The sequence below is a fragment of the Mandrillus leucophaeus genome, unplaced genomic scaffold, assembly GCF_000951045.1.
Source record: "Mandrillus leucophaeus isolate KB7577 unplaced genomic scaffold, Mleu.le_1.0 Scaffold293, whole genome shotgun sequence".
Classification (NCBI taxonomy): Eukaryota; Metazoa; Chordata; class Mammalia; order Primates; family Cercopithecidae; genus Mandrillus; species Mandrillus leucophaeus.
This window is the reverse complement of record NW_012103065.1, coordinates 4,001,243-4,025,657: the sequence shown is the minus strand read 5'-3', so window position 1 is coordinate 4,025,657 and position 24,415 is coordinate 4,001,243. Positions and strand designations below refer to the sequence as shown.

General features: G+C 33.6%; 1 protein-coding gene across 1 annotated transcript in view; it reads left to right on the top strand.

The window, feature by feature from the left end:
• The first annotated feature begins 17,585 nt into the window (after positions 1–17,585).
• Positions 17,586–24,415, top strand: part of LOC105543919 (protein piccolo-like) — a 92,354-nt gene continuing 85,524 nt past the window's right edge. The window contains exons 1-4 of the mRNA XM_011986109.1: positions 17,586–17,641; positions 19,250–19,358; positions 19,864–19,931; positions 21,003–21,217. Of these exons, the coding sequence (XP_011841499.1) occupies positions 19,252–19,358; positions 19,864–19,931; positions 21,003–21,217 (390 nt within the window). The 5' untranslated portion in view covers positions 17,586–17,641; positions 19,250–19,251. The remainder of the gene's footprint in view (positions 17,642–19,249; positions 19,359–19,863; positions 19,932–21,002; positions 21,218–24,415) is intronic.

Genomic DNA, 24,415 nt, shown 5'->3' with positions numbered 1-24,415 from the left:
CAAGAGCATGCCTGGTGTGTGCCAAGAACAGCAAGACAGAAAGGAAGCCAACATGGCTGAAACTGAGTGAACACGTGAGAGAGCGAATACCAAAACTCAGAGAAGTAGCAGGGGTCAAATCCTGCAGGCCATTGTAAGGATTTTAACGTCTACTCATGTGAGATGAGAAGCAATTGACCTGACATAAGCTGAATGATGTTTAAATAGGATCACTCTTACTGCTGTATTAAGAATAGTTTTAAAGAGGTAAAGAGTAGAAGCGAGGAGAGTTGCTAAGAACCTATATAAGTTAAGACCAAGGTGGGAACGAGGAGGTGTTGAGAAATAGTTATATATATGTATAATAGATATACATATATATCAACACAATATGTATATTTAGTTAATGAAAATGATCTCAATATGTTCATTCATTTGTTAGGTATTCACATTTATAAGACAAAATCCCTTCACCATTTTTTTAAAACTTAAATCCTTGCATAATACAGCAAACCAACAGAGTATTTTGCATCTAAGTCTTACATCTTATTTTAAATTAACACAATAAATATACATATTTTAGTAGGAATTATACCATATAAATGTTTATTTGTGTAGTTCTCTGTTTTTTTTTTTTTTTTTTTTTTTTTTTTGAGACGGCATCTTGCTCTGTCGCCCAGACTAAAGTGCAATGACGCGATCTCAGCTCACTGCAACCTCTGCCTCCCTGGTTCAAGTGATTCTTCTGCCTCAGCCTCCTGAGTAGCTGGGATTACAGTCACCCGCTACCATGCCCAGCTAATTTTTATAATTTTAGTACAAGCGGGGTTTTACTATGTAGGCCAGGCTGGTCTTGAGCTCCTGATCTCAGGTGATCCGCCCACCTTGGCCTCCCAAAGTGCTGGGATTCCAGGTGTGAGCCACCAAGCCTGGCATTTGTGTGGTTCTACAGGTGGCAGTTCAATATTTTTTTATTTCTATCATTTGTAATTTGCATCTCAGTGGGATAAAAGGCAACCAAGAGCCACAGTTTTAATATTTATGAAGGAAAATCATTCTCTAACACTTATTTATTTAAGAAAATTATGTCTGTGTCAATATCACTTTATTTATGAGAACAAAAGTGAATAAAATCTCTCAATCTCTTAGAGTGCTTAGACAGTTTGCATTCATAAACTGTGGATAAAATGAATTTAAGTACTATATTGATTCCAAGAACTGATTCTCAGCAGTCCTATTTTTTCATCCTGACAATATTTTCTGAAAATTGTATTTCATGTAAGAATTAATAGTCAATTGCAATTTTGAATTCCTGTCTTATTTTTGTTAAATTTTAACCATTCTCTGGGCTTCCAGTGTGTCTCTGATTTTATCCATTCATTCATTCAGCAAATTGTCATTCACTAATGTCTCCATTGTCACAACAGAGGCAATTGCATAAATGAATAAATTAAAATATAATATTTTGAGGATAACAGTAGAAGTATGTACAAGAAACAGAGAAAACACAAAATAAACTGACACTAACCTGCTGAAGTTGGAGGAGAAATGCATACATCCTCTCCAAATGGCAAGAAGTTATTAAAATAACGATCTAATTATTGTAAACCTTTCCTTTTATGTCTTAATATTAGCAAATTAATTAAGTCCAAATACAATGTTAGACATAAGCCTTCCACAACGTATTCCAGCTATACAAACTCATCTTTATCCATTCTCACCTCCAATCTACACACCCACCAGCCCCACTCTGATCCCAGAGCCATGATGCTATTTGCCTTCTGTGGGCATTTGTTCATGATGTTGCTACTCCATAGTAGGAGTAATCATGTCAGAAGTTATAACTAATTGAGATAAGTGGCCCAGAATTTAGTACCCTCTTTGGCACATACTGACTAAATATTTGTGGCATACTGACTTGATGTGATGTTTTATTATAATTCAATACATTTATTTATATTGATTATGTACTTACATCTAAGATATTAGCTATAAAATAGCCAGAAGTTTATAATTAGATATTCCATATAACTTAAACATTTAAAAAGCCTTTATAATACCAAAATTACGTAATTTAGATGAGGAATGAGGAGACTTGGCTTTTCAAACTGCCACCAAATGTGGCTTCTAAAACTGTGGGGGTTTTTATTGTGAAAATGGGGATTTACTTACCCTATCTATTTTATTGGATTACTGTGAAGATAAAATGAGAAAAAAAAATGGGCAAAATAACTTTTTTGTGTGAGTCCTGTATTGGTGTTCCTTATTAATACCAGAAGTGAAATGGGTTAAATTTTACTCCTTTTAACTCAAATAACCACCAATCAAATGGTATACATATGAAAACCCTCTATTATTCATATAAAACTGTATTGCCAATACTTTTACAGTTGTAATCCTGTTTACGATTAGAGAAATAATTTCTCTACATGAATATTAGAAAGCTGGAGGGAATGTAGTTAAGTTGTATTCTATTCAGTTGGCAGAAATTGCTGTTGAACTGTTTTCTTCTTAGCCAATTCTTATTTTTCAATGGAAAATCAATTATTGCAGGATGTTGTATACACTCTAATATTGATTGATAGCATTTGAAATTGAATTCTGTTTATTAAAGAAATTGGTAACTTGTCAAATAGAATTCAATGACCAAATGACATTTGTTATTTATTAAACATCTACCAAGTCAAAGTGAATTATTTCCTAATTCTTCATTGTGATACAAAGAACAGAATATTTACACTTTTTATGAAATAACTTGACACATAATTTTATTTCTTTGAAGATTCTCTCAGGATGATAAAATGGTTACTGATATTTTTATTGTTTGAACTGATGTCTCTATGTTATTTACATCTTTTGACACTTCCGATTATGAAAGAAATTGTGCATCCATTTTACCCTTTTAATTTTGATTATGTCATTCATAATAATCATGTAGCATAATTGGCTCCACTATAAGCAAAGTATAACTTTTTAATTTTTAATTCTTTGGATAAATAGTAAATGTATATTTGTGAGGCACATGAGATGTTTTCATGCAGGTATGCAAAGAGAAACAAGCACATCATGGAGAATAGGGTATCCATGCCCTCAAGCATTTATCTTTTGAGTTACAAACAATACATTATATTCATTAGGTTATTTTTAAATGTACAATTAAGTTCTTATTGACTGTAGTCACACTATTTGTGCCATTGAATAGTAGGTCTTATTTGTTCTATTTTTTGTACCCTTTAACCATCCTCACCTTCCCTCCAACCCCCTACTACCATTTCCAACTTCTAGTAATCATCCTTCTACTCTCTATATCCATGAATTCAATACTTTTGATTTTTAGATCCCACAAATAAGTGAGAACATGCGATGTTTGTCTTTTGTGCCTGGCTTATTTCACGTAACATGATGATCTCCAGTTCCATCGTGTTGTTACAAATTACTGGATCTTGTTATTTTTTGTGGCTGAATAGTACTCCATTGTGTATATGTACCACCTTTTCTTTATTCATTCATCTGTTGATGGACAGTTAAGTTGCTTCCAATTTTTTTTTTTTTTTTTTTTGAGACGGAGTCTTACTCTGGTTGCTTCCAATTCTTAGCTGTTGTAAACAGTGTAGCAATAAACATAGGAGTACAAATATCTCCTCAATAAACTGATTTCCTTTATTTTGGATATATACCCAGCAGTAGGATTGCTGGTTAATATGATAAATCAGTTTTTAGTTTTGTGAGGAACCTCCAAACTGTTCTCCGTATTGATTGTAGCAATTTACATTCCCACCAACAGTGGACAAGGGTTCTCTTTTCTCCACATCCTCATCAGCATTTGTTATTGTCTGTCTGTTGGACATAAGCCATTTTAACTGGGGTAAAATTATATTTCGTTGTAGTTTGATTTTCATTTCTCTAATGATCAGTGGTGTTAAGCTCTTTTTCATATATCTGTTTCAAACAACCAATTTTTTGTTTTGTTGAGCTTTTGTATTTTTATCATTTTGATTTCATTTATTTCTGCTCTGTTCTTTATTATTTGTTTTCTTCTACTAATTTGGGGTTTGGTTTGCTCTTGCTTTTCTGGTTCTTTAAGATGCATCATTAGATTTTTCATTTCAACTTTTTTCTATTTTTGGTGTACACATAGCTATAAACTTCCCACTCAGTAATGTTTTTGCATAGGTTTTAGTATATGTTTCTGTTATCGTTTGTTTCAAGAAATTTTTACAATTTCTAAATTTCTTTATTGATCCACTGGTCATTCAGGAGCATATTGTTTAATTTCTATGTATTTGAATACTTTCCAAAATTCCTCTTGTTATTTCTAGATTTTCCCATTGTAGTAGGAGAAAATACTTGGTGATTTCCATTATTTTCATGTTTTAAAACTTGTTTTGTGACATAACATGTGGTCTATCCTTGAGTATGATCCATGTGCTGAGGAAAAGAATGTGTATTCCACAGCTCTTGGATGAAATGTTCTGTAAGTATCTATTGGATCCATTTGGTCTATAGTGTAGATTAAGTCTCATGTTTCTTTGTCTGATTTTCAGCTGAAAATGGGGTTTTGAAGTCTCCAACTACTATTGCAATGGAGCCTACCTCTCTCTTTAGCTCTAATATTTCCTTTACATATCTGGGTGATCCAGTGTGGGGTGCATATATATTTAAAATTGTTATATTCTCTTGCTGAATTGACCTCTTTATCATTATATAGTGACCTTCTTTGTCTCCTCTTATAGCTTTTGTCTTGAAATCTACTTTTTCTAAGTATAGTGACTCCATGTATTTGAATAGTTTCCAAAATTCCTCCTGTTATTAATTTCTGGGTTTCCATTTTTGGTTTCCATTGGCATGAAATATCTTTATCCTTCCCTTTATTTTCAGTCTATGTGTGTCTTTACAGGTTAAGTGTATTTCTTGTAGGCAACAGAACAATGGGTCTTGTTTATTCACCCATTCAGCCACTCTATATCTTTTGATTGAAGTATTTAGTCCATTTACATTCAATGTTATTACTGATAAGTTAGAATCTACTCCTGCCATTTTGTTGTTTATTTTCTGATCTTCTCTTCCTTCTTTCTTTCCTTCCTGTTTTCTTCTAGTGGATTTTTCTCTAGTGATATAATTTAGTTTCTTGCTTTTTATTTTTTGCATATATATTGTATGCTTTTTGGTTTGAGGTTACCTTGAGGCTAGCAAATACTATCTTATAACCCATTATTTTAACCTGATAATAACTGAACACTAGTTGCATAAAAAAACAAGCAAAAAGAAAACCAATAAAAACTCTATGCCTTAATTTCATCCCCCCCACTTTTTAGCTTTTGGTTGTTTCTGTTTGTATCTTATTATGCTATATATTGAAAAGTTGTTGTGGTTATTATGTTTGATTGGGTCATCATTTAATCTTCTACCTAGAATAAGAGTAGTTTGCATATTACAGTTACAGTGTTACAATAATATGTGTTTTTCTGTATACATACTATTACCAATGAATTTTGGACCATCAGGTGATTATTTATTGTTCATTACTGTTGTTTTCTTTCTGATTGAAGTGTACCCCATTTAGCATTTCTTGTAGGACAGCTCTGGTATTGAAATCCCTCAGCTTTTTTAAATCTGGGTAAGTATTTATTTCTCCATGTTTTAAGGATATTTTTACCAGATATACTATTCTAAGGTAAAAGGTTTTTTTTCTTCAGCACTTTAAATAAGTCATATCACTCTCTCCTGGCCCGTAAGGTTTCCACTGAAAAGTCTGCTACCAGATGTATTGGAACTCTATTGTATGTTATTTTTTTTTCTCTTGCTGCTTTACCCTTGACCTTTGGGAGTTTGATTATTAAATGCCTTTAGGTAGTCGTTATTGGGTTAAATCTGCTTGGCACTCTATAAACTTCTTGTTCTTGGATATTGATATATTTCTCTAGGTTTGGGACATTCTCTGTCTTTATCCCTTTGAATAAACTTTCTATCTCAATCTCTTCCTCTATTTCCTCTTTAAGGTGAATAACTCTTAGATTTGCCCTTTTGAGGTATTTCCTAGATCCTGTAGGTGTGCTTTATTTTTTAAATTTTCTCTTTTATGTCTTGGTGTATGTTAAAATAGCCTGTATTCAAGCTCATTAATCCTTTCTTTTGCTTGATCAGTTCTTCTATTAAAGACCTCTGATGCATTATTCAGCTGTGTCTATTGCATTTTTCAGCTGCAGAATTTCTGCTTGATTCCTTTTAGTTATTTCATACTCTGTTAAACTTATCTGATAGAATTCTGAATTCCTTCTCTGTGTTCTTGAGTTTCTTTGCATTTCCTCAACACAAATATTTTGAATTCTTTGTCTAAAAGGTCACATATCTCTGTTTCTCCAGGATTGTTTCTTGGTGCCTTATTTAGTTCATTAGGTGAGGTCATGTTTTCCTGTCTGGGCATTGAAGAGTTAGGTATTTATTGTAGTCTTTACTCTCTGGGCTTATTTGTAACTGTCCTTTTGGGAAGGCTTTCCAGATATTTCAAATGACTTGGTGTTATGATATAAGCTGTGTATGCTTTAGGGGCACCCTAAGCCCAGTAATGCTGTGGTTCTGGCAGACTTGTGAAGGTACAACCTTGATGGTCTAGCACAAGATCTGGGAGAATTCTCTGGATTACTAGGCAGAGACTCTTATTCTCTTCCCTTACTTTCTCCCAAACATAAAGTTTCTCTCTCTCTGTTCTGAGCCACATAAAGCTGGGGATTGAGTGACACAAGCACCCCTGTGGCCAACATCACTATGACTACACTGGGTCAGATCTGAAGCCAGCACAGCACTGGATCTTTCCCAAGGCCTACTATAACCACTTCCTGTCTACTGCCTATGTTCACTCACAGCCCTGGAACTCTACAATTATCAGGTGGCTAAGCCAGCCAGGCCTGCGTCTTTCCCTTCAGGGTGGCGAGGTCCACCAGGCCCCAGGTGGGTCCAGAAGTGCCATCTAGGAGCCAGGGACCAGAGTCAAAAATCTTAGAAGTCTACCTGGTGTTCTATTGTATTGCAGCTGAGCTGGCCCTCAAACAAGACGCAGTCCTTCCCACTCTTCCCTGCCTTTTCCATAAGCAGAGGAGCCAAGCCTCACCCCATAGACAGCATATCTCTTGTGGTTCCACATGAATTTCAAGATTTCTTTCTATTTCTATGAAATATTACATTGAGATTTTGGTAGGGGTTGCATTTAATCTGCAGATCACTTTGGTTAGCATGGACATTTTAATGATATTGGGTCTTCTGATCCATAGACACATAATTTTTTTTTTATTTGTGTCATTTTTAGTTTCTTTCATCAGTATTATCATTTTCAGTGCATAGATTTTTCACCTTCTTGGTTAAATTTATTCCCAAATAGTTTCTTTTTGTAGCTATCATATACGATATTTTAAAATCTCTTTTTCAGATAGTTTGTCAGTGTTTAGAAGTTCATAGTGTAGGCTGAGTATAGTATAGGCTGATTTTTGTGTGTTGATTTTATATCCTGTAACTTTACTGAATTTGTTTATTAATTATAACAGTATTTTGGTGGAGACTTGACTGTTTTCCATATATAAGATCATGTCATCTGCAAATACACAATTTTACTTTTTCTTCTCCAATATAGATGTATTTTATTTCTTTTTCTTTCCCAGTGCTCTGGGTAGGACTTCCAGTACTATGTTGATGGAATTAATGAGAATGGATACACACATCTTAGAGAAAAACTTTCAACTTTCCATCATTGAGTATGATATTAGTTGCAGATTTGTCATACATGGATTTTAATATTTTGAGGTATATTCCTTGTATACACAATTTGTTGAGAGTTTTTTTTTTTTTTTATCATGAGAGGATGTTGAATTTTGTCAAATGCTTCTACATTTATTGAGGTGATCATATGCTTTTTGTTCTTCATTTTTTTAATGTGTAGCACATGTATTGATTTATGTATGTTGAAATCTTGTTGCATCCCAGTGATAAATCCCACTTGATCATGGTGTATGATCATTTTAATATGCTGTTGAATTCAGTATGTTAGTATTTTATTGAGGAGTTTTGCATCTATGTTCATCAGGGATATTGGTCTGTAATTTTCCTTTGCAGCATCCTTATCTGGCCTTGGTGTCAGGGTAATACTGGACTTATACAATGAGTTTTGAAGTGTTTCCTCCTCTTCAGTTAAAATATTAATCTTTAATTAACATTTTTATACATAGCAATTGACCGTGTTGTATTATTTCTTGTGAAGCATACTTTTAATATTTGGGTTGTGATAAAACCTATCTCCTCCTTTGTCAAAAAAAACATTTTTTTTTTTTTTTTTTTTTTTTTTTTTTTTTTTTTGAGACGGAGTCTCGCTCTGTCGCCCAGGCTGGAGTGAAGTGGCCAGATCTTGGCTCACTGCAAGCTCCGCCTCCGAGGTTTACGCCATTCTCCTGCCTCCGCCTCCCGAGTAGCTGGGACTACAGGCGCCCGCCACCTCGCCCGGCTAGTTTTTTGTATTTTTTAGTAGAGTCGGGGTTTCACCGTGTTAGCCAGGATGGTCTCGATTTCCTGACCTCATGATCCGCCCGTCTCGGCCTCCCAAAGTGCTGGGATTACAGGCTTGAGCCACCGCGCCCGGCACATTTTATTTTCTTATACTATAGGATGAATACGTTTGAATTTTCCTTTTACTCTTAAATTTTGATTGAGAGATTTCTTTCTTATAACTTCCTTTTTCAGAAACATGATTTCCATTTTGTCTCATTTTACACATGATTTAAAGTTATACTTTAGTAATCTAAGCAAACTTCTGGGTATTTTATCTGTCAAATGATGTTATAAAATGAAATTTATATTGTCCCTATATCTATGTCCAGTGGAGATGGCAGTGGCAATGGTGATGATTTTGCCACTAGTTCAAATAGCATTTATATTTGTTAGGAAACACTTTCCTAGTATAAATTGATGATATTTTATGTTAAAATCTATCGTCTGAGTAGTAAGATACATTTAACTAACAGTTAAAAAGGAACAGTACAGAATATATGAATATCATAAAGATTATCAACATAACTAAGGTTAAATTATTAATAATTCAGTAAGGATACTTAAAGCAGAGAAGGCAACAGTTAAGGCAAGCATTTCTCATTCCTAAGTGCATCAACTACCCTAGCTTCCTAAGTCCATTCAATTAATTATTCATTTCTATGCAATCCATATAGTATTGGTTTAGTTTATTATTGTTAACTGGTTATGGTATTCATAAGATTTGATAGTATTTTAGTCTGTTTTCTGCTACTATGACAGAATAGCAGAGACTGAATAATTTATAAAGAAAAGAAATTTAATTCTCAAATTTCTTCAGGCTGGTAAGTCTGAGATGACAGTGCTGGCATCTTGAGAGGACCTTCTTGCTCTGTCATGAACTAGTGAAAGGCATACTCTTTCAAGTAAGCATACAACAGAGAGAGAGAGTAAGGAAATCAGGTTGAACTCATCCTTTGTATCTGGAACCCACTTTTGGGATAACTAACCCACTCCTGAAATAATGGCATTAATCCATCCATTAGGGCTTGTCCTTATTATCTCTTAAACGTCCTACCTACCTCCCAATACCATAACTTTGGCAATTAAATTGCAACACGAGTTTTTGAGGAGGCATTCAAACCACAGCAGACCAGTATTAATCTGTTAATATCATTTTATTAGAAAGTTAGTAAAAAGCATCCATTCTGGGCATTCTAACAAATAAATTGTGATATTAAACTAAGAAGAAGTTATAAACTGCAATCTACCTCAAATGAGATAATGACATTACATATCTGTTATTGGATAACTCCACATGTAATATTATTTTCTAGGGGTCAATCAAATTATACTAATGTACTCATATCCCTTATTCTGCCTCATTCAGCTGCTTTCTGATTCAGTCTGTTTCAAATAACACATAGAATGAAAAATACAATGAAGTGTAGCTATAAAGTGGCTTTTGACATCTATACCAATCCTTCAAGGAAATACTGGACTGGATTGTTTTAGTGGTTGTAGTGATTAGAAATCGAATCCTATCATGATAATCTTCTAACAGGTTAGTCCACAAATCATAGCTAATTATATTCCCTTATTCATGCTAAGTATGTTTAAAAAGCATATATTTGCAAAAGTCATATTCAAGTGCAAGAAATATTACTTTTTCTGTAAATCAGATGTAATCAATTCCAATCTTTCTTTCATCTGTTGGTAGGAAATTGAATTGCATTCATCATTTGGTCCTTCCTGCCCTAAGTGCCTTGAGGAACTTCCAATTGAGGGTATTACACATTCTACAACACTGGAGTTTGGGCCTCTGTACATCAGTCCACACCACTAAGAGTGCAATATCAAAGCCTGCACACTTCCCTGATAATGAGTGGCTCCCTTAATTGTGCCCAAGTTTTCACAAAAGTAGTTTTGCCTTCATTGAGAGTCACAGAATCTAATGTACAACTTTCTAAAGGCACCTCTTGGCAATTTTTATTTAAAAAAATATGCTAGACATCTTCCATAGACAATATAAGCAAGCAGGATGCCAGTCCCTACTTCTTTTGGAATCTCCAACCACCATTTCCTCCCTAGCACTGACTCTGCACCTCCTATTCTTTTCATACTTCTTACATTATTTTCCTTCCCAGTAAGGTTCAGCCTAATTTTGCATCAATCTACCTTGAGAAATATGATATTGTCTTCTCTTCTGGGAGTGGAATGGGGAAAAGAGATAAGAGACCCAATCAAATTTTATTCATTTCTGTCACTGTTTACTCACCATAAGTGATATATCCCACAGCAACTTTCTCTTCATTCAATAATGTCTTCAGTTTTTGCATGTCCAAGTCTCCAAATAATATCAGCATGTAGGCAATTAATACAATTTCCAAATTATCATGTTGTATTGTAATTTAAATGGCATTACAAATAATATATGTTATTTTTGCTAAGTTTCACTTATTTGAACATAGTTTGCCTTCGAGTGGGCTAGCATGTAGGTTTAGTTGGCATCAGTTTAATGAGTTTTTCTATTTACTGATATATGTATTCGCCTGGGAGATGGTTGGGGTTCATATTTCTGTACTACCATTCTGTGGGATATTAGATAAGTCATGTCACCTCTTAGGTGTCACTTTTTAAATATATAGTATAACAGATTAAAACTAGAGTACTTATAAGGATCTTGCTTACCATATAACATTAGCCTAAAAAATGGTTGTGACTTGTGCTTTTGTAACACAGTTGATTCATGAAATCCTTTTGAACAATATTTTTGTTGTTAACCATTAATACTGTAATATAAGTAAGAATCTGTTTATTTTACAATTATACTTTTTTTTGTGATTGGAGCTAAATCTATTTTAGATAGGTGAGTAAAAAAGTCATTGACTCTAAATACTTTCAACATACTCAGATCTAGAAAAGAAACACCAGTCAGCTCAGACCATTCAACTGTAGTCTTTGGTATTTCTTAATTTTTTTTATTCAAAATGTGATGAAAAGTTTTAAAAATATGTAAATTTATTTCATTTGGGAGTTTATATATACAAGCCACACTTTGCTAATTTTAATTGCTTGTTCTTCACAAAATTTGAGCATGAAAGAAGGTACATGGAAAGTAAATTGTCCAAGATCACATCCCAAATCAATGACAGTTTCAAATATAGAATTTACCTTCTCTAATTCTGAGCAATTTAAAAAGATATCCATGCTGTATAACATTTATCTAAAGAATTATTGTCAACAGTCCTGCCTAAAGATGGAAACAGAGTAGATTATCATAGCATATAAGTTTACATAGCAATCTGTTTCATTCATTTTATATTCAATATAAAAATACAGTGACTTAAAGCAAAAGAGTAGGGTGATACCGCAAATCTCCTATATATGTATATTTAATACTACTAAAATTTGGAAGAATATTCATTTATAAAGTTTGTGTTAAAATTTTTTAAGAGTTTAAAATTATATTATCTTTATATTATGAAGAGATAAGATTATGACTTATCACATTTTTAAGTGTGTAATGGAGTAAAATTTTGGTATTTTGCATTTAAATCAACTTTGGGTTTAGTGGCATTAATGATAAATATTTGTCTGCTTGGCATGTAGATTTAAACCAAATTTAGATTCAGACTGCAGATTGGATGTCCCATGCTGAGTTAACCAATCCAAATGTTACAAATCTAACAATGTAACAATGCTGAGAGAAAAGAAACTAGGTAAGGGGGATACCATTAGAGCCCTGGGGAGCCAAGACCAAGCCAAAGAACCTGGACAACTGCCACTGAGAGGGCCGTGAGAGGAGATGTGGGAAGTGCAAAAAAGAAAAAGTAGATGACATGATTTCTATGCTTGGGGAAGTTTTACTATATATGTCGAGAACAGCTATAGATAAGGAAAATAATTAAGAACAAAATGGAAATTTTAGGATCCTAAAGTATTTTTTAAATTTCTTATGTAAACCTTCAGCTCAAAAAATGCATATTCACAAGTTGTAAACAAGCAGTTGTTTTGTGTTTCCCATTCTGTCATATTGTATTCTCCATCATAGGATGGAAATAAAACTAGAGCAGTCATCTAGCAAGTACAATCCCCTTGAGGGAGTCAAGGATGGAGGATTAACCAACTTCCTCAAGGGCGCCACAACTAGTAAATAACCAAACTACATGTGAACACAATTTGATTAGGGTGAAAAGAAAGTGTCAACAGTCAACTACCAACAGCAAGGTAGCTCATAAACCTTCTGATAAAGAAAATATTTGTCTATATAAAAATAGTGTGTATTCTGTTTATTGAGAGAGAGGCAAATTTTAACTTTTAATGCTAAATATTACACAGAGCTCTATTTGAAAGCATTATTCCTATAGTTATTGGGTAAAAAAAAATTATTATAGTTTTTAAACCAATTAAGATTTCATTTTCAATAAACTGAAATTCAGAGTACCTTCTTTACAGTACATCTCAAGCAACAGTGTCCTAGTTAATAGCAATTGTTCTTATGCCCTTATTCAGGTTGTGATGTTATTTTAAACTCACAACCCATGTACATCAGGGAAACAAGGTGTATCTAAGGGTACCTATTGAATAGGACCTGGAGAATGGTGAGGGGGCTAGAAGGCAGATTGAGCCTGCTTTGATGAAAGTAGGCCAATTTTTATATATTTTGTATATTGAGGCTCTATTTTAAGTTTTGTTTGAACCATGAGTAAAAAAAAACAAAAATAATAGCAATAGTAATAATGAAAAATGGCAATATTATTATGAGATTAGCTCTTCAACACAATACTTTTCAACTTCAACATTTTATAAATGGGTAAAGAGATTGTACATGTATACACCATGGAATTCTATTCATCCAAACAAAGGAATGAGATCTCATCATCTGCAGCAACATGGCTGGAATTGGAGGTCATTATGTTAGATGAAATAAGCCAGTCATAGAAAGTAAAATATTGCATGTTCTCACTCCATATGTAGGAGCTAAACATGTTGATCTCATACAGATGGAGAATAAAATGATGGTTGCCAAAGACTGGGAAGGATTTGAAGTGAGGCATGAAGAGGCTGGTTAATGGGTACAAAAATACAGTTGGAGAGAATAAATAAGATCCAGTTTTCAATAGCACAGTACAATGAATATACTTAACAATAGTGTATTAGTCAGGGTTCTCTAGAGAGATAGAACTAATAGGATATATGTATATATGAAAAGGAGTTTATTAAGGAGAACTGACTCACACGATCACAACATAAAGTCACATGATAGGACGTCTGCAAGTTGAGGAGCAAAGAAACCAGTAGTGCATCAGCCTGAGTCCCAAAACCTCAAAAGTAGGAAGCCAACAATGTTCAAAGGCCCAAGAGTCCCTGCAAACCACCGGTGTACATCCAAGAGTCCAAAAGCTGAAGAAGTTGGAGTCTGATGTTCTAGGGCAGGAAGCATCCAGCACAGGAGAAAGATGAAGGCCGGAAGACTCAGCAAGTCTTCTCTTTCCAACTTCTTCTGTCTGCTTTATTCTAGCCACACTGGCAGCTGGTTAGCTGGTGCCCACCCAGACTGAGGGTGGGTCAGCCTCTCCCAGCTCATTGACTAAAATGTTAATCTGATTTGGCAACAACCTCACAGACACACCCAGGAGCAATACTTTGCATCCTTCAATCCAATCAAGTTGACACTCAGTATTAACCATCACAGAGAGTTTATTGTATATTTCAAAATAAATGTACTCAGGAAAATATACCTTAGTTTTGAATCTCTTATTATGACTGTGTCTCCTTATTCTGTAAATAAGCAGGACACTATTCGGAAATTTTTTCCTTTATCAAAAGATTCCCCCCTTACTTTCTTTTTACTACTTCTTTTCATCCTTCTTTCCTTTCTTCCATCCTTCTTACCTTTCTCACTTTTATATAAATAGATCAAAATTATAAAATATGAAAAATATATAAAGTTTAAAAATAAAATCCACTTATCTATGTCTTTCTCATACGTTAACACTGCCTAACATTAAAATGAATGAGCAATTAGTATAATTGATTTGGACAGTTGTATTGAAACCCACTTGCAAGATGTGTTTGCTATTGACTCAGCCAGGGGAGATGGCCAAGTTCAGCTGATCTTTTGCTGCTGCTGCTAGTGCTTTATAGAAGACTCCTGAGAGAGGTTGTTCAAATTTGGAAAATTAACCTCTAGTCATGATTAATAATCTTAGTATGGAAAAGATAGCAAACAAATTTCAAACAATTTATACTACATATTTTTAAATTATGTTTGGGCTTTTATTTTTTTCAAGGTCTACTCCTGTGTTTTTTCATTTATTTATTCATTTATTAACATATTCATTTTCGTTTATCTTATTTTATTTTCCCATTCTTCTCTCCCTTCTGTGAACAACTATTATAATTTATGAGATGCTTGGCATTTATTCATAAAATATGTAATGATTTATTTTGCATGCATATTATTTAAATCAGCATAAATACCATTACCCTATAGGTCAGATCCTGTTTCTCACTTGTTTTTAACCTGGCAAAGACTTTAGGATGGATCCACCTTCTGGTGTTAACACCTGGTATGGTCTGTTTCTTCCAGCCTCTGCCAAGTATTTTCATCATGAGCATTCACAGTACTCTCAATGCCTCTTTCGCTTGATACCTCCACCTCCTCACAAATACCTACCCACAAAGAGAATTTTTAGGTGATAGAGTGTGTATATGCTTAATTTAACTACATTCTGCCACACTGCCCTCCAGAACAGTTTCACTCATGTGCATTCTCATTAAAATAATTACATGTTTATAAATTGTAAATAAGAGGTTGTTTTATTTTATCTACTTATAGTCATAGTATTCTCACATTATAGAGAGAAAATAAACCAGAACAACCATCTACCAAGAATATCTCCTTGATGAAGTCAAGGTCACCAATCCCACATCCCAATCAACACATGGCATTTTATGGTTTTCAAACGTGTCCCAATGTGATGACAGTTAGGTAATATATTATGACTTCAATTTGCACTTTCTAATGACTAATGAATCTGGGGTTTTCTTCATATACTTGCAGAAGTTTTGGAACTTCCTCCTGTGTGAATGATCTTTATTTTACTAATTGCTTAGATATTTCCAATTGTTTTCTAGTAGACCATCATTTTTATTAACTTTTATAACATCATAAAATGTTAGACATAAACAAAGGGGATGAATTGTGTAGTGCCTACCACATATGAAGTGTTAGAAAAATACATGTGGAATGAATAAAATGAACAGAAATCATGAACTTTTGTGTGGCATATGTTTGGGTGTAGAGTAACCTGTAGGAGTTTTAACTACCTGAATAATTTTAGTCAATAAGATGTTTTTGATGTAATGGTAAATAATAAATATAGATCAAGAAATAACATAACATGAAATTTTGTATTATAAAGAGAGGAATAACTTTTGCCCATTTAAGGAGCATAGAGTATTAAGTAATCCTAGAGATTATGAAAACACATATTTCAGAATATTTTATGTTAATATTTTTAAAGTTCTAGAATTACCTAATTATTGTCTTTTTCGGTGTTTAGTAGCCTATTAAGCCAGAGACTTTGCAAAAAATCCTATCATCACTGCTACACATTCGGCAAAAATCCAGACTGTCTTAATTTCCTGTTAAAAGCTATTAAAGGCCAGGCATGGTGACTCAAACCTGTAATCCCAGCACTTTGGGAGGCTGAGGCCAGTGGATCACTTGAGGTCAGGATTTCAAGACCAGGCTAGCCAACGTGGTGAAACCCTGTCTCTACTAAAAATGCAAAAACTAGCTGGGAGTGGTGGTGGGTGCCTGTAATCCCAGCTACTCAGGAGGCTAAGACAGGAGAATCACTTGAACCTGGTAGGCAGAGGTTGCAGTGAGCCTAGATCATGCCACTGCACTCTAGCCTGGATGACAGAGCGAGACCCTGCCTCAAAAAAATAAATAAAAATAATAATAATAATAATAATAATAAGCTATTAAAATAGGTACTTTCAAGGAATTTAATTGAAGTCTCATCTGTGCAGTTTCATCCCTGAAATTTGTAATAATCTAAATACTTTAAATAAGTATTTAAATAATTTAAATAAAAGAAAATACAAATGTTTACTCATAATACTAAATAATAAATATAATTCACATGGGTACTATTTTCCAGAAAATCTTTCTAAAACGCAGTGTAAAAAGCTGTCTTGAGATAGAAAATGCTTACATTCAAACCTATTAAATGATAAAATACATTATTGAACATCCACAGAGCATAATAATTTTCAACAAATTTTTGCATGCATTTTTAAATAGTTTATATAATTTTACAATTAACAAATATTTTTCATATATATTTGAAATGCCATATTTAATTTTCATACCTACTAGGACCTCTTTTGAGATAAACAAGGAGTGATTTGTTATACCTGTACATCATTCATTATTTTAATATGGCTCATAGAATTTGTAGGAAGATAGACAATAGAAAAGGGAAATATTACTAAATGACTGTGTTCAGTGGTCATCTTCCCTATGGTGTCTCACTGTAGGCAATGAGCCAGGATAAAAAAATTGTCCCAATCTTTTGAACTGCAGCACTGAAACAACTAGGGTGGGAAACTGAGGTGGGGCAAAAAGAATTTCCATTGGTGTATTGTGGTATGGAGCAGATCATGTAGTTTACAGTGTCAGGTATATATCCAGGCAAGACCCTAGTTATCTGTATAATTTTTTCAGAAATTTTATTAACGATAGTAGTTTTTTAGAAGCATTTTTAAAAATTTTACAGGATAATTATGTTTTGTAAATTTGCCCTTTTATTTTGGCATGTGAAGAATGAACAGGTAAATTCAACAGAAAAAGCATGAAAATAAGTGACTATTCCTTTTCATAGTATGTGCTCCTGCAGAAATGTGACAATGCAATTTCTGAATTATAATAACTTTGAATTCAAAATCATCTGTTTATTAATGTAATCTTCTTCCTTATTTTTTTAAAAAAGTGCTTTATTTTCCTCTTTCAGCGTGCTATATTTTTCTTTAGTGGTGTTGTCACTGTCTTTTACATAATTTTCTCATTTTATATATACAACAGCCTGGGATTGTTGAAATAAACCTAAGGCCCATCTGAAGATAAAGTTTCCTTGGAGTAAGTTATAGAAAAGTCATTCTTGTTTGTGTTATTGTGAGCCTTGTTATGGACTTCTTTTACTATTTGACTATAGTTTAAAAGCTTTTCCCTTTCTTACTTGCAAGTGATAATATGCTTTCTAATATATATCATAATCATTAAAACTTTTAAAGATACAATCATGCCATGTTTAGAATTTTCCACTGGAGCCAATGATGATCAATAGGTAATTTCACATAGGCATCTGTGAAGCTCGTTTTAAACCTAATGGTTCAGACCAGGCATGGTGGCTCATGCCTGTAATCCCAGCACTTTGGGAGACTGAGGCGGGTGGATCATTTGAGGTTAGGAGTTTGAGACCAACCTGGCCAATGTGGTGAAACCCTGTCTCTACTAAAAATACAAAAACTAGCCGGGCGTGGTAGCACGCACCTGTAATCCCAGCTACTTGAGAGGCTGAGACAGGAGAATCCCTTGAGCCTGGAAGGCGGAGCTTGTGGTGAGCAGAGATCGCAACACTGCACTCCAGTCTGGGTAACAGAGTGAGACCTGTCTTAAAAAAAAAAAAAAAAAAAAACTAATGGTTCAACGACATAATTGTAGTATTTAGACATTTTTCTCAAATAAAGCTGGTAGAGTTCACAAATACTTGAGCACTACCTTGGATGGGTTCATCTACTATATATACCCAGTTCACATAGCTGCATGTCAGAACAATGTGAATCATGCCACACATGGACCCCTCAATGACTTTCACAGCTCACATAAAATGGACCAAAGGAGCTAGATGTAAAATATTGAAATATTAATTATGTTATACTTTTATTTTTTCTGTGAAATTATCTTTTTAGATAGGAAAAATGAAATGCCCTGACCAGGTCAGGCCAGGCCAGCTACATAATTTATAAAACCCAATGCAAAATTAAAATGTGGGTTCTTTGTTCAAATGTTATTAAGAATTTCAAGATGACAACAGTAGAGCATTAAACCAAGCATAGGCCTTTCTGAGCACAGGGCCTTGTACTGGTGCACAGGTCACATACCCATGCAGCTGCCCTTCCTATAACCTTCCTAGTATTCCTCAATTCAGGGATGTCTGGCATGCAGTGAAGAAAAAGACACGAAGTGGCATTCTATTTCATCTGGAGAAAATAGAAGCTACAACAGTTTCTGAAATGGAGAAATCCAAATGACTTTTTTCTACTACTCCCATTTCATGATAAAATACCAAATACATTCCTCTAGTAGCTTGTTCCCCACAGAAAAATTATATTGGGAGTTCTAAGTGTTTGTTTTATTTCCTATACGAAATTGGTCTAAGCAGTATACATTCAATAATGTTTTTTATGGCAGTGTGAACAGAATGCATGCGTTTGATAATACTAAACAGATTTTCAAAAGCAAAATTTTGCATGTTGTATTAAATATATTTTATGTGTTCAGGTAAGTTAATGAGATCAAACTACATCATGGTTTTGGTATTACTGTTGCAGAGAACTTGGAATTGATGTTCTCTGAAATGGTGTGCTGAGTTGACTTCTAAATGCAAATAAATGTCTTCGATGCCCTATGTACCCAGACTGGAGATAGCACACATTTGATTTTATATTCAATTTGTCTTTTTAGGGATGCAAGTATTGGAATGGAATGGAATTCCCTTGACTTCTAAAACATATGAAGAAGTTCAGAGTATCATTAGTCAGCAAAGTGGGGAAGCAGAAATATGTGTAAGACTGTGAGTTTTTCCCCATCTTTCTGTTTCCATTTTTTGGCTATCCATGACTCTTTTAATTTAAAATTGTTAAGGTGGAACCTTTGCCAGTTAGCAAGATTTTCTGTAATTATAAAATAAAGTGAATCAAAGCCTAAAGCATAGAAAGAATTCAGCTAACTTAGTTTCTGATTGTGTCAACAGCCTCTTCCCTTTCATGCTTTTATGGAAACGTGCTTCATTTAAATGAAAGCCTGAACCCATTTAGATTTCATGGATATGTATTTACAAATGAACTTACACTTAATTCATAAAGATTTCACCTTAAATAATCATTTTTATCAGCTCTGACTTTTAACAGCATTGCAACTATGTATTTGTTTAGGAGGGTAAGCATGCTTTGGAGTTGCTTTATATCATTAACCACTTCTCATTTACCTACTGAAAAAAATTAAGGGTAGTTGGAAAAAAGTGCTGTTTGTCTCAGATTTCCTCAATATCTTTCTTAATGTTTTGTTTTAATTTTTAGGGACCTCAATATGCTATCAGATTCTGAAAATTCCCAGCATCTGGAACTTCATGAGCCACCAAAAGCTGGTAGGTAAAAGAAATTTAGTTTCAACTGTAAATAAAGAGGTAGATATAGAAGTAGTTGGAGAGGCATATATAATTGTAGATGAAGATATAGACATAAACACAGATATAGACCGCGATAAAGTTATGAATAGATTGTTAAATATATTTATATAATTATAAGCAAAATCTAGGGCATTGTAGCTACAGTTTTAGCATTCTGGGGAAATAAGTATTTGCATGTTAGTCCCCTTAAACAAGTTCATGTAAAATCCTTGCTGCATGAATTCACAGTTTTAATTCTTTAAATATGAATTCATCCTTTGAAAGTAACGCTTGGAGCCATTTCTTTTTGGGTTTACATAATTTTTAGAGCATACTTGATTCTTTTTAGAATAACTGGGTTTAAAAAAAATCTTATTTCTGAACCTTTTCATTTCCTTTTTATAGTAAACAAAAATCAACATGTAATTTCATAAGTACACGGTGAGATAGATTTAATTCTTTCTTTGGATAACAAATATAATCTACAAATTTGTTAGATCTATTGTAAGATTAAAAATATCATCTTTTCCTATGTTAAATAAATTTTTGTTGAGCACTTTCTACTCTTACAGCCACAGTTCTAGTAGTCTGGCTTATTGCACTAAGCAGAATAGACCAAGTGCTATACGAATTTTAATACATTTGTAAATATAAATAAGTCCATTAAAACTTTCCCCTTAGAAAATTTTCTCCTTAGAGAAAGAATGATGTAAAATTTAGGGAAGGAAAAGCAGCTAATCATACAAATTAAGTTCCAATGGATAAAATAGGATATTGCATCATTCAAACAATTCTCTATGTAAAATATTAAAAACATTTTTCTGAAGATGCAACAGGAACTTCACTATTCCTCTGTAATTCAGCATTATGTTACTCTTCTCAGAGCCTTGTAGACTTCCTTGGAAACTGATACATAGAAGTGCAATTAAGTTAATTTCATTTTTAAAGTTTAGCTTATTTTATAAGTAATGTTTTACCTTTGTCACCTAGAACTCACATAGTTCCATGGTATTATGGAGAAGTATGTAAATCTATTTCATTTTGTTGTAGTGGATAAGGCGAAATCCCCAGGGGTTGATCCTAAGCAGTTGGCAGCAGAACTCCAGAAGGTTTCACTACAGCAGTCACCGCTGGTTCTGTCATCGGTTGTTGAAAAAGGATCTCATGTTCATTCAGGTCCTACATCAGCAGGATCCAGTTCCGTTCCCAGCCCTGGGCAACCAGGGTCCCCGTCAGTGAGCAAAAAGAAGCACAGCAGCAGCAAGGTGAGGAGTGTTTGATGTGACCTCTGACCCACTTGTTTTCTAGCTCTTTATTCAGACCAGAGATAGAAAATAAAATATCATTTTCTAAAGTATTTTTCTTATGATTTCTCATTTCCAGATGATCTGTCAAAACAGGAAACATTTTTCTCTTCTGAGTACAAAACTCATCAAGATGTACCAGGATGATGTATTTCTACATCTTTTAAATATTTCAGTAGTTATTATGAGGAGCTTGAAAAATGTCTCTGATACTTTATATTTTCTGGCTCTCTTTGTTGTTGCATGTATCTGAGCTTTGTATATAGAATATTAGCTTTGCATCTTTTAGGAAACAAAAGGTACATATTACATTAGATTTTATAATTAAGTAAAAAGGACACAGCGATAAAGAAAATTTAAGACAATAACAAACAAGGAAAACCAGTAACATATTATCACCACTTTGAACTTTATCTTCAATTCCATATTAAGCATTTTTTATTGATGCAAATCTTCATTCAAAACAAATGCTTCCAATGCTATTGTTTCAAAGTGCCAAGGAATTTAAAAAAAATAAAATTATTTTTTAACCTTATAAAAAGCAGAGGAAATATAGACAATTGATGATTTCCCTCATAGATTTGATTCTTAAGAAAAACTATCCCTGTAGTTGATAAATACATGGGGAAAAAAGTGTCCTTTTGTTAAACATGAATAAAGATTTATCTTTATATAGTGAAATATATGGGAAGGACAGGCTATATATGCTTAGGTCAAGTGACCAGACATAAAAAATAAAGTTTGTTTTTTAACTATAAAAATACAGCAGCTGTCACCAAAAAGAGAATCCTTTTATTCAGAAGCAAACAACAAAAGTAGGTTGACCTTAATCATTGCATCATAAAATGATTTGTTTGAAACTAAATATAGAAAAGCTTCATAAGCAAAGTAATTTCAAGGGCAGTTAGACTAAATTTTGAAATAAGTTTTAACACAACTACATTTTACCACAAGCAATTATGTGCTAATTTTGAATAATTACCTTATAGAGGCTCTATTTTGATAATCATTTAAAAATAATTAATAAACTAGCCAACTAAAATACCAACATAATTAATACTAAATTCTGTTTTGTAGATGTTTCTATGTTATAAAAATATAATTTGAACATATTTGAAAACAACTTCTTTTTAAATTAAGCAATTAACCGTCTCATACAATATTGCTTATATTTTTAAATTTTAAATTATTTTTAATTGACAAATAAAACTCATATATGTTTATACTGTACAGCATGAGGTTTTAAAATATGTATACATTGTGGCCGGGCATGCTGGCTCATGCCTGTAATCCCAGCATTTTGGGAGGCTAAGGCAGGCAGAGCACTTGAGACCAGGAGTTCGAGACCACCCTAACCAACACAGTGAAACCCCATCTCTACCAAAAAATACAAAACTTAGCCAGGTGTGGTGGCACGTGCCTGTAGTCTCAGCTACTCAGGAGGCTGAGGTGGGAGAACCACTTGAACATGGGACACGGAGTTGCAGTGAGCAGAGATCACACCACTGCACTCTAGCCCAGGGGACAGAGTGAGACTCTGTCTGGAAAAAAAAAAAAAAACATGAATACGTTGTGGAATGGCTACATTGAGCTAATTAACATGGATTACCTCACTTATTTTTTGTGGTCCAAACACTTTAAATCTACTCTTCATTCCTCTGAAGTATTTGGCTTAAAAAAAATTTTTTTTAAATCTACTCTCTTCACAATTTTCAACAATATAATACATTTACTATTAACTGTAGTCACCATGTTGTATAACAGAGCTTTTAACTTCCCCCTAAGAGAAGTTTGTACCCTTTGACCATATTCCAATCTTTCCTTTTCTCTTAGCCCCTGGTAACTACCATTCTTCTCTATGCTTCTATAAGTTCAATTTTGTTAGATTCCACATATGAGTGAGATAATGTGGCATTTATCTCTCTATGCATGAATTAGTCCACTTAACATAATGTCCTTCAGGTTTATCCATCTTATTACAAATGACAGGACTTCCTTGTTTTTTAAGGCTAAATAGTATTCTGTTGTGTATATATAACACATTTTCTTTACCTCATAATCAATTGGTAGACACTTAGGTTGGTATTATATCTTGGCTATTGTGAATAATGCTGCAGTGAACCTGAGATTGTTGGTATCTCTGACGTACTGATCTCATTTCCTTTGCATATATGCTCAGCAGTGAGATTGCTGGATCATATGGTAGCTCGATTTTTAATTTTTTTGAGGAACCTCCATACTGTTTTCCATTATGGATATATCAATTTACAATCCCAACATCAGTGTGCAAGCGTCCCCTTTCTCCACATTCTCACCATCACTTACTATCTTTTTTCTTTTGGATAACAGTCACTTTGACTGGGGCGAGTTAATATCTCATTATAGTTTTAATTTGTATTTCTCTGATGATTAAAGTTGTTGATTTTTTATATACCTCTTAGTCATTCGTATGTCTTCTTCTGAGAAATGTCTATTCCAAATCTCTGCATATTTTTAATTCAGGTTATTTGTGTTCCTGCTGTTGAGTTGTTTGACTTTCTTGTATATTTTGGATATTAACACCCTGTCAGATGTATGGTTTGCAAATATTTTCTCACATTCTGTAAGTTGTCTCTTCATTCTCTTGATTGCAACAATCAGCTGCTGATTGACTATGCAAAAGCTTTTTAGTTTGTTATACTTCTATTTTTTATTTTTGCTTTTGTTGCTTGTGCTTTTGGAGTCATGTCCAAAAAATCTTTTCTCAGACCAATGTCATAGAGCTTTTCCCTTATGTTTCTCTCTAATAATTTTAAATTTTCAGGTCTTATATTTAAATCTTTAATCTATTTTGAGATGATTCTTGTACATGGTGTGAGATAAGGGTCTAATTTTATTGCTCTGCATGTGGGATGTCCAGTTTTCCCGGTACCATTTATTAGAGAGACTATCCTTTGCCCATTATGTGTTCTTAACATCTTTGTTGAAAGTCAATTGACTGTAAATGAGTGTGTTTATTTGGGGGTTATCTATTGTTTTCCATTCCATATGTCTGTCTGCTTTTATGCCATACCATGCTGCTTTGATTACTATAGCTTTGTGGTGGATTTTGAAGTCAAGTAGCATAATTCCTCTGGTTTTGTTCTTTTAGCTCAAAATTGCTTTGGCTATTAGAGTCTT